This window comes from Poecilia reticulata, linkage group LG6 (genome assembly GCF_000633615.1).
Source record: "Poecilia reticulata strain Guanapo linkage group LG6, Guppy_female_1.0+MT, whole genome shotgun sequence".
NCBI lineage: Eukaryota > Metazoa > Chordata > Actinopteri > Cyprinodontiformes > Poeciliidae > Poecilia > Poecilia reticulata.
Window position 1 is genome coordinate 23,365,790 of NC_024336.1, and position 11,627 is coordinate 23,377,416.

Here is an 11,627-nt window from a genome sequence, read left to right on the forward strand (position 1 = left end):
GAGCAGAGTGGTGAGGTGCTGATCACTGGAAGAAACCTGCAAATAAAATCACATTATGGGTTCATCCTGGGCTTCCTTTCATTAAGATGTATGTGTACTGACCACAGGGGTGTATAAATATCAAATACATGTTTTTGTGGGCAACTAAATGGTTTAAATTAAGTTTTTAAATGCATTTCAAGTCTAATTAACCTTCATTAGCACACACCTTGTGGAGTGTGACTCAATTACTGTTCGATTACCAAATCACTAAAAAAACAAACAAACAAAAAAAATTTGCGCACTGTTCACAATTGCAAGGTGAGATGTTGCACTCTAATGTGGATTTGGGGGTGCAAAAAGAATGACTGACAACTAGCTTTCTGAGATGGTCCAACATAAATGGCATGAAGGATATTGATTATCGAAGGCAAGGAGAAAAATCTTTGTGAGCTGAATGCAGGATAATAATCACATTTCAAATTTTACAGCTCATGCAAGAAAGTTAGGTAGTATCCTCTCCAGAGGTCATTTTGACTGGTAGTGTAAAATCTTCAATAGTATTTAATTTGTATTCATTTGAACTAATATTCAAATTGAACAAGCTGATCAATGAGTCTGTCATCACACATCAAGCAGATGAATGTAATGTTTTCTGACGAAAACCACTGTGGCTCCAATAACTACATATAAACAATTAAATCAATGATTCAACTTAAATTGTGACTGATTCACCTGCGGTGGCATGAATATACAGTCTCACAACGTCCTCCTTGTCTGCATGGAACTGAATGGCGCACCCATGTAATCAAATGTCTCAAAAGAGATTGCTGCAGAGGCTCTTGTCACAAGACTTTGGACTTAACTTTAATGGGTGTTTTAATGCTCTGGAGGCTGACACTCTGGAGACTGAAATTACGGGTGCCACTTCAGCCAAATCGGGGAACATTTCTCCAGTTGAAGTGATTAGAAGTTAGCAAGACTCTCCGATCAAGGGACTTCCTGATCCCGCAAGCACTCGCTTCATCAGGAGGAATTTCTACTGCACACATTCCAAAGCCTCCATAACTCAACTCACTGTCAGTCCCTGAATACTGAGATGAACGGAATATGGTCTCCAGGTCTGATAAGAGGCTCAGGTGCTTTCATCAGAATCTTCAATTGATTTAGTTACCTATATTTGGTGTGTAAAGTTGGAAATATCTGCACATGTGGGCCAAATGATCAGAAATGTAATCTGTAATCTATTAAAATGGCATATAACCTTTAGATCTTTCCATTGCTATTTTAATATAAAAAAAATGTCAAAGACAGAATATGTTTAGCTAACATGACCCATGATTCTCTGCAATCATGGGTTGTTTCAGAAGATCTGAACCAACTTCTGTGGACTATGCTTTGGTTTTATCAAAACGGTTTAGTAAATCAATGATCTGAAATATGTCACCTTGGAAATGATGGCCCAAGGCAGGTTTAAATATCCTCTTTTCTAACTTCCACTAGAATCTGCTCAAAGGTAGACTGAACTTTTCGTTACTGTTTTAGGCAGCATGGGAACATATTTGAAAATATTCACAGTCTTGTATATGAGGCTAATACAAACTTATGTTGGCCGCTAAATTCACTCCCAGGACATCAAAGCCCAATGATATACATTTAAAAGAAACTAACAAAGAATTTAGTGAGTTATGTCTAATTTTCTATGTTGTCTTCAGTGGTAAAAAGTCTTGAAAAAGACACCTATATTTAGCAGTTTTAAACCCAACATCTTCAATACTGTGTAGAATAAAAAAAATGTATGATATGACACAAACATTAGCATTTAGCAAAAATCTAAAACATGCAGGCAATCTAGTAACTCATATGAAAGGTCAACACCCCCACCTAGTGGCCAAGAAGGGACTCACCAGTAGCCTGGTTTCTGGTCCTGTGACGGTCAGTTTCTAGCACCCCCTCAGTCCAACTCATAAATGAGTGAATACACTGTTAAATCAAAGACATGAACTTTTGTAATAGTGATGGTGGAGAGCAGAAAATAAATGTAAACATGATATCTGCTTCAGCAGTAGGTCATTCTGCATGCACAGTTCAGCAATGAGAAGAGGCTGTGACTGAAAAGAATTTGTGTCTTCTTGGCTCTGTGCCCCCTCAGATCATTGATATCTCTGATATTTATTGGGCATGATATGAAGCTGCTCCAGGCAGTTTTAATTATGCCTACTGTTGAGCCTTTATTGCAGTAGTTCTGAGTTGGGACGTTTTGAGTCACTGTTTTGTAGAAGTTAAATTTTGCAAGTGAGTTTGTGTGTCTTAGCTGGCGTGCCTTCTTCGAGACATACATCTGTTTCAAAGCATTTGGCGGAGAAATGAGATGATCAAATTCACTATGATAGTTATTTCAAGGGAACCTAAAACTGTTGACCTCCTACACCTCCACTAAAATATATAAAGAGAGGTACTTTATCTTTGCCACCTTTTTAAGTCAACAACCAGATCCTTAGATTATTTGATGTAGGACAGCTGGTACCTGTCTGTGTGCCATACTGCAAGACTGTTGATATGTTCTCACCAGGAGGTGTGAGTTATTTTTTTTTTTTCTGGGTTGACATATGGCAGTGCTGACAGCTAACTTCACTGAAGAATTCTCTCTGTGTCTGAGTGTGCGTCACTTTATGGACACAATGAACATATATTGCCTAAAAAGATGTAAAGAAAAGTTTTTATAACGAGATAACAAGAGTTTGACAAGAAGAATGAACAGAATAAGACTCCTATTCAAAAACGTCATAGTGGTAGTACCTACTTTTTATGCACATTTCATTTAACTGGTAGTGTTTTGAAATATTTGTGTGTATTGAAAGAGAGCTGCATTGTCATAATAGTGATTGTATTTTATGAATACAAATTGAGTCATGTGTGCAAAGTTTGATATTAGTACATGGACCTAAATGAACAAGAAAGTATTTTAAAAGTCTATTATTATTATTATTATTATTATTATTATTATTATTATTATTATTATTATTATTATTATTATTATTATTATTATTATTATTATTTCAACAACTATGGGGTTGCTGGTTTTACTTAAAAGTAAAACTTATATGTTGTTTCTAAATTTTTTTATCGTATTTTGTTTATTTCTGTTAACTATGATTATTTTATTCACATATTTAATGTACAGAAAAATGTACTTTTTGTTCGATATAGAAATGGCTTGTAATTTGCAGTTGGAGTCCAGGAGGTGGCGACATTGCATATTTCTTCGATGTGACAGTCCCCCGAAAAAGTGGGCTAACCAGTAGCAACAGTAGCAACTCGTCCAGAGCTAACAAGGCCAACCTGGAAGGAGCGATTTGCTACAGTTGCCAAAGCACAAGGTAATGAGGTACAACTGGCTTAGTATGGATTTAAAGAACTAGTTACCGTTAATTAGAACGTTTCCTTATGGTGTAACTACATGGCTAGGCTGTATTTGTGGCCGAAATAGACAGGTCGATGTGGCAGAAAGTTCGCCAACAGATGAGAAATAGCTAAAGCTAAAGTTGCTGGCCAAAGTTTGTGCTGCATTCAAATGCTCCGTTAGAGCTCCGGGAATTTCTCCATTATCGAGTCACTTTATTTTTTATCACGTATTAGCGCCCCAAGCAGCAAGTGCGATTGGCAATTCAAATCACAGTAAATCCTGCTTTTATGTAGTTATAAATTTTCAATTTAACTCATCTTTTTGCGGGTAAATTATCCTCATATATCATGTACGAATAACTTTGAAAGTCCACGGGTTGCTGGTTGAATTTAATGATTACCTAGAGCTTTTAAAGCAATAATAGACGTCTTAAATTAGAGTTTCGTGCTGTGATAGAAGTGAATAAGGTGTGGGCACCGTTTAATCAAATGCAAAGCTAAATACCTACTTTGTGAATAAAATCCATAAATTACCGCATGTCAGCAAAATGTTCAAACGAGTGGCATTTCAAATGAAGTTTGTTATTTCAGAGCATTGTACGAATCTACAATCGATACCAAGATTCTGTGTGTAAATTAAAATTGGTACAGTTTTTATAGTTTCAACTATGGGTTTATATACAAAAATGTTGTCCAACAGTTACAAAAAAATAGAAATACTTTGTGACGTAATTGTAAATAAATTAACTCTGTTGGATGGAATTTAGATGCTACACGAGCTAATTAAGCATGCTCTCCTGTTCCAAAATCAGATTTGAAATAATTTTTTGGTATTTAGGTTATGCAAAATAGTTTTTGAGGTAGACTAATCAATGACATGGTTGTATTCAAACTACCTTGGTCAATCTTTTGCTTATTTTCTGTATGATTTGTTTTTGTTTTACTGGTCTCTGGAAGACTTGAATCTGTAGTTGTAGCTGTATCTTTTATAGTAATATTTTCCAAATGCAAATGTGCATAGTACTATGTATATTTTGTAAAAATATGCTATTAACATTAGCTGAAAATTTACTTTTATTTTGAAGGACCAACTTCAGGCCTCCCTGTTGGTGTTTTTATAACAATCCACAGCAGGGATTGAGCTGCTCTATTTGGGAAGCGCGTAAGACAGTTAGTATGACCACAGAGATGTGAAAATAAACTGATCCAAATCTAATTTGCTTTATTTCAAGATGAACCATCGTTGTGCAGTTGCTAAATAACAAATAAATTTAAAAGTTGCTTCCTCATCTGTCACTTGTGCCAGCCCAAGCCCAATATTTGGCAGATATGCTTTCTTGTACCAAATTATTACATTACACATAATCACTAAAAGGAAATCATTTAAATTATGAGGCTGTGAAATCTTGGAGTAATCGCGCTGTAGTGATTCGGGTTATTTATTTACAGGTTGATGTGTCGTTATGTGGAGGGGGGAGCATGACCCGCAGGCGTTCCAGGCCCCTGTGGATGTACATGCCAGTGCAGAAGGGCAGGTGTACATGTTCAAGAGGAGGACAAATGAGTCCGCTGTGTCCTCGGACGATGAGGAGCTCAGCGTTGTGGAGACAAGGCAGATGAAGCGAGACAACGTGAGGAATGTCCAGCTGCTGGAGCGAGAGGTTTTAGACGGCGATAGCCTCAACAAGCTTGCCCTGCAATATGGCTGCAAGGTAAAATGAAACACACAGTCTTGTAGCTTTCTTTCTTTCTTTTTTTTTTAAATAGGGTTTTAACAGGTCACATTTATCTCCACAGGTTGCTGACTTAAAACGGGTTAACAACCTTATGCAAGAACAAGATTTGTTTGCACTGAAAGTCATCAAAATACCAGTTCAGAAGCACAGCTTTTTGACAGAAACGCTCTCAGAACAACATGATCCTCAAGAGGAAGTACCTTGCTCCGCTCATGATAGAGCTCCATTTGAGCCACGTGTGCAGGATGTCACAGACTTTCTGATGGAGGTAGACAGCGACATGGACAAACTGATTCAGACCACACCTGACCATGAAGAAGATTTCTCAGAAAACGCTGGGAGGTGGAGGAGATGCGGTTTTGGAAGACGGCGTGTGAAGAGTCACGGCGCGGACTGGGGAATCCAGTGGTGGAACGCTTTAGTAGCCATGCTCTTAATAGGGATTGTTCTGCCATTATTTTATTTGATTTACTTCAAAACTAGGGTTAACGGAGTAGTCTCGCCAACTGTTTCTCAGTCGTCCGTCTCCTCTTCCAACACAACACAGACACACCGTAGCTAAACAACTTTAAGAACCTGGATAGATCAGGTGAAGAAAAATCTATAATCCTTTTATATTTGGGTGAAATACAAGATGAAAATAAGACTGGAGCTAAAAGTCTTTGCTTAAGAAAATTTGTGTCTGAATACCAGCAGTGAATTTCAGTTAAATTAATTGAATCAAAACTTTATTGCAGTGAAAGTATATTTAACCTCTTACAGATTTCTTTGACTTTAGTTTTTGTTGTCTCTCATTTTTCAGCGCTGCAAGCTCATTTTATTGTCAGAAAAAAAAAGAAACCCACCCTGTACAAATGGAATATTTGAAGGGGGTGTCACATATAATTTGATTTAATACATTTCAGGGGAAAACCTTCCCAAACCAACCTGACTCTATGTGAAAACGTAATTCACCTTAAACCTTATAACAGGTTATGCCTCCTGGTTATGTCGCTATCAGACAATTCAGTACTTTCAAAGTTAGTTTTTCAATAATCGCTGCTGTATGAGTAAATTTGTTATTTTTTTTAGACATTCAGAGGTGAACTTAGTGGTGTCTTCTCAATCATTCTCCAAGTGCACTCGAAGCTTAATGTCCTGAGCCGATGGACAGAAATTCTTCCTCAGGATGAGATGATTCATGATTTCATCAGTAATGTTAAATCATTCAGATCCTAAAACGGCGAAGCCGCTCCCAGACCATTACACCACCGAAACGGCTCTGAAACCCTTTCCAGACTGACGACTACTGTCGTGACAAACTTTGTTTCATCTGGTGACGAATTCTTAACAACCAGACATGATGTGGCAGTAATCTGGCTTGGGTATGGTCTGTAAAACTGAATGGTACTCACTAATGTTACATTTTTCTGACTATGAAATTGGTTTGATAACTTAAAACATTGTGACACAGAAATCTCTACGAGGACAAATAACTGTTTCACAGCAAAGTACAACATGAAGCTTGATTCAGATCCATTAGTAGCTTTCATGAAGTGAATTTCAAATCCTCCATACAGCTTCACAATCATGAACAGATCTCATCTGAACTATATTAGGTCACAGTTTTAGATCTATTGCACTACAGTAAGATATTAGACTTTTCCACCAGGAACAATAAACTTGAGCTTCTAAGCTGTTAGAACCATTCAAGTTTAAGCTGTATTTAAGATATTTTAATGCATTTGTTTGTATTTGTTATTTAGCTGCCATAATGCACCTCATGCCTATTTGTCCAGAGCCTGACAGTGCTAAGTGTGATTGTTTACAATAACTAGGTGTGCAATATGTGTAACCCATTTAATCTTTATCTTACCTCCTGCTACATGTGAAACAGAATGGGGTATATTTCTAAATAATTTATTCGTTGATGATCAAAGCCACATTAAGTGCCTGACGACTTCTTTGTGAGTTGAGCTTAACCAGCCTGAATGAAGAATGGACAGGTGCTCAGTTTCACTGGTTTGTTTAACTTTTGAAGTGTTTCAATATAAGAATGTTGTTAGAATTAGATTGATATCTCAAATACATCATGTTTTTAGCATTATGTATTTGAGATAATAATAATAAGCATTTTAGCATTAACATTTACATGGAAAAGTGACTTGTGTGAAAGTAATATTGTTTTCTGCTTGGTCCAGATTAAATTCAAACTGAAAGTGGGAGTGTCTGAAATTTTCTCTGAAATAGTAATGTAATAATGTTATCTTTCACCATCTTTGTTTGCAACGAGAAATGGCTTCAAACACCACAGTTTGTCTTTATTGCCATGTGAAGGAAACACAGTAACCTTTCTTCTAGCTGACAGTTTGAAGCTTTATCATCTGTCTGTTAATTATTACTAAAAATATGTGTGTTACAAACAGTGCTAAAAGTATATTTAGTACAGCAGATTCCATGTCATTTGCTGGTGTTAGATTAGTATGTGTAATGTAGCTTAATTATGTATTATGCTGACAGTTCAATTGTAATAATTCAGCTTGTACTAAAGTATTAATATTGATTCTCACTTATATCTAATGCATTCCTCTGTTAATTATGCAATAGGTTTTCTGAAAAAGGAATAGTTTTCTTCTCAAATTGTTAAGAATAACGAATAGAAAACTTCATTTAGAAATCAAGGCACAAGTCAGCACTAGATTTGCATGGAACCTAATAAAATATATTTTTTATAATGGAAAAGCAACTCAGATTTTAAGCTGTCCTGGTATTTTCAAAAGATGAAGAAACTTAATCAAGATAACTAGGTTTGTATGGTAAATTTCCATTTAGCTACTGAATATGCATGTTTGACTGCACTACTTCAAACAGAAGTACTAGAAGTGGGGGGGAACAAGCCTCTAAGCCTGAAGAACAAAAGTTGGAATTTGCTGTTCAGCGGCTGAGACTGCCTTTTATTATTCTTTGACCTCAGACCCCCATTTCATAACGTCAGCTCACAAACCCTGCTCTGATCTAGCTCCAGGCCACAGAGCTCTGGCACCCAGCCAGCTCCCAGTCTGAACGTATCCTGATGCTGACATACACACACACATATGTATATGTATATATATGGTTTTTTTAATGGAGGAGAATTTACTTGTGTATTTAGGGTGAATATAAACAAATGTGTCGTGAGTCCATCAGAGTTCACACTTTGGGGCTGCCTGGGTTTCACAGGGCCGGAAGTTGGGGTTTATTCCAGCACTTTTTTTTTTCTTTTTTTTATACTTCTGTTTTGAGGTGGGGGTCGAAGCGGAGCTGGCTCTGCTCTAACAAAGCACATCCATACAGTCCAGGAGGAGGGTAAATAGAGTGAAAAGATTCATGGCCAAACCCAAGCTCTGCAGCTTTAAGAAGTTTGCACACTTGAGCAGCTGGCAGTGGGCCACTTGGCCAACATAAACACTCCTAATCCCTTTTCCAAAGAGCTTTCAGCACTCATCTTTCTGGCACATCGGCCATTGACTCTCTCTCTTTTACTAAAATCTTTGACTGGCTGAACTTGCACAACGCCGTCACCAAGAGGCGCTGTCGCACCAAAAACGACAGAGTTGCTGGGTATATGAGGTTGATCATTATTCACTGCTAAGGTATGTGCCTTCCTTTGATTTTCACATGAAGTGAAACAGGTCTCAGTTTTCACTCTTTCTAAGGAGCAATGGGGGCTTAGTTTCATGGTGTCACATTGACTTGAAACCAACAGAGGCATGTGGAGTTAATGACGGCAAACTTTTATATGCTCTTTATTCGTCATCTACGGGCTAGTTTAAATAAATGCACCTTTAAACAAGGATAGTCGTTCTTTTTATAATGTCACTTTCCGCTGGCCTCTACCCAAAAGTGCCTTTAGAAAATAATAAAATTCTAAAACAGGATTGTAAATAAGCTTAAATGTAGTCAGGGTATACTGTGTGTGAGGTTCCGAGGGCTGTCTCTGTGGGGGCAGGGAGATCCGGGGTTTTGATTTCCAGTGCTCCCGGGGGATTTGGCAGACACAGGGTAATTTGTAGTGAAGTTTCCAGCGCAGTTTGTTTTGCAGGTGGCTGAGAACGAAAGCAGGGCGTGGTGGGGAATGAGAGAAGCAAATTGCTGTCTGCGGGATGTGAATGTGTGCATTGTTGCACAGCAGTGGGTTTAGTGTTGTGCAGGTATGACCCACGCTTGGGGCTGGAATATTGTTGTTGTCATGGAACAAGAAAAAACATTATTATTAGTAATAATAATGATAATTCAAGGTGCTTTGCGGGAAGCTAAAGGATCAGAGGTAATGAAAATGACATTAAACAACAAGAGACCCCAACCTTAAAGTAATTGCATGTTATAATCAGCATGCTTAGCAGTAAATGTTACACATCAGATGCAACAACTAGATAAAGCTGAATAAATATTTAAATACACATTTAAAACAGATAAATAGCTAGGCCATGATTGTTGATGTCTATAGGAAAGCTGCAGTAAGCAAACATGTTTTTTGTCCCCACAGTTTTTGCACGTCTAAAATTTTCAGGAACTTTGTTCCATAGAAACGATCAGTTGCCTTCCCTTGTTTAGTTCAGATCCTGGGAAAACTTAAGTCAATGGTCAGTGATGACCTGAGGAGTACACGTGGTTCCTACTTGACAAGCAACTCAAATCCATTTCGCGCCTTGCACCAATTCTAAAATGCATTCTTTCAAAACCTGGATTCCATTTCAGTGATTTAAGAACAGGGGTGATATGATCTATTTCCTTTTGTTGGCTAAGTTGGTGTTAGATGTTGTACTGCTTAATAATCTGAGCTACGAGACGCATAGAGGATGTTAAGGAAACAGGCCTGAGAATGGAGGCTTGAGGAACAAAGGTGATTTGGTTTTGAGTTATTTTTACCTTGTCAAACAAACTAGTCCCGGAAAATCAATTCTGCACAGAATCAGACAATCCAACCAATTTCCAGTCAATCAGAGTGCATGTGGTTATAACATATAGCACTGAGATCTAGCCATACCAACTATACAGTTTTATATGCATTGCTATCAACATGACTGTAATCCGAAACATTTAAAAAAACATACAGAATTTTTTAAAGACGTTTTTTGCTCTGTGCATTTAAAGAAGAAGACCAAAAGAAGACAATGCCTGTTTAACGTAGGACTGAGATGGGAAAAGAAAAAAATATGGAAAAAGAACATTGCAGATCAGCATGACTATGTAGTTGAACGTTCCTGCCAGGAGACATTTTAGTTTCCCAGATTTGGTGGAGTGGATACAATTAAAAATACTTCAAACTTTGAATCTCTAGCCAGAATTTTATTGTATAAATCCACTCCAGATGCTGTGGCGTCACTCGAAGAACACACAAGGTGTCAAAAACCGAGCTAAGGCACTTTCATTTGCTCGTCTCTTGTCTCACATTAAGAATTCTAAACCAATCCAGCACAGAAAAATGCTCCCAAAGTTAGAATGCAGTTTGTTGAAGCGGCGGGGTCGGCTGAATGTGGATGCTGAATATATTGCACATATGCTGAAAGTTATCCGCGGACTCACTGCGCAGCTGGCTGGAGAATGTGATGTTGTGTCAGTAATATTCCTGCGGGAGGGGAGGGGGGTTCGTGGCTGTTTTTTCTTCCCCCACTGTGGAAGAACCAACTGTGCGGCACCTGTTTTAGATTCTCCTTAGTGCTTCGGGGTTTTTGGTGCTGAGATGGTCCTACTGAAGCAGCACATGCAGACTAAAGGAAAAGTGTAAAGTTACATCGGTTTTTCTTATTTCGCCCTATGTTAGCCTCCAGACACCTACGAGCCTACGCCTAGCATTGTTCTTTTATGCCCACTATTGTATCGTATACACAGACCCATTAAACATTGTCACTTGATCTCATAATAAGGTTTTTCTTTTGGAAAGGAATGAATATGCTAACAAAGGTCACTAAATGGTGGAATTTAGTAAACACTTTAAAAAAGGAAAAACAAATTTCTGGGGCGCTTTTGTTTTTCTTTGCTATTGCTGCTTATTCCAGATTATTATTTTACAATAAAAACAATGATCTGCCATACTTTCTGTCATACTTTAAAAGATTAAGTGCTGATATCCTAATTTCTTTCTTTACACTAACTGGTCACTATTGATGCAGTGTTTTCTATAACTTACTTAAGAGAATGAGAGCCAGTTCACAACAAACATCATTCCAAGTTACTTGTAGACAAATGGTCAAATATTAACATTGTTCCTTGCACTGAATTTATTTCATATCAATCTGTTTAATTTCAGTTCTATATAACCACAGTTAAAATCAGGAAAAATTACACAGAAAACAATTCACCTTATTAATTACAATACAGTTAAATTCAGTTACACACAAGCATGTGGGGACAGTGATTGGCCAATTTTATGTGAGTGCTGGTGTGTAAGGGTAAATAATTCATCACATTATAGTTGCTTTTATCAGGAAAGACACATCTTTGTATAATGGGAACCTTATAACATACCTTTAAAAAAACGGTAAATTA

The 11,627-nt window shown here is 37.5% G+C and overlaps 1 protein-coding gene across 1 annotated transcript; it reads left to right on the plus strand.

The window, feature by feature from the left end:
• The first annotated feature begins 3,253 nt into the window (after positions 1–3,253).
• Positions 3,254–7,324, plus strand: lysmd4 (LysM, putative peptidoglycan-binding, domain containing 4). The gene is made up of 3 exons (XM_008412364.2): positions 3,254–3,359; positions 4,834–5,096; positions 5,182–7,324. Exons 2-3 carry the CDS (start codon positions 4,848–4,850, stop codon positions 5,680–5,682), a joined length of 750 nt encoding a protein of 249 aa, XP_008410586.1. The 5' UTR covers positions 3,254–3,359; positions 4,834–4,847; the 3' UTR covers positions 5,683–7,324.
• The last annotated feature ends 4,303 nt before the right edge of the window (positions 7,325–11,627 follow it).

Coding starts and splice junctions, on each gene's coding strand:
- lysmd4 (XM_008412364.2), top strand. CDS start 4,848: ATGTGGAGGGGGGAGCATGACCCGCAGGCGTTCCAGGCCCCTGTGGAT. Junction 5,097..5,181: donor CCCTGCAATATGGCTGCAAG/GTAAAATGAAAC, acceptor TTATCTCCACAG/GTTGCTGACTTAAAACGGGT.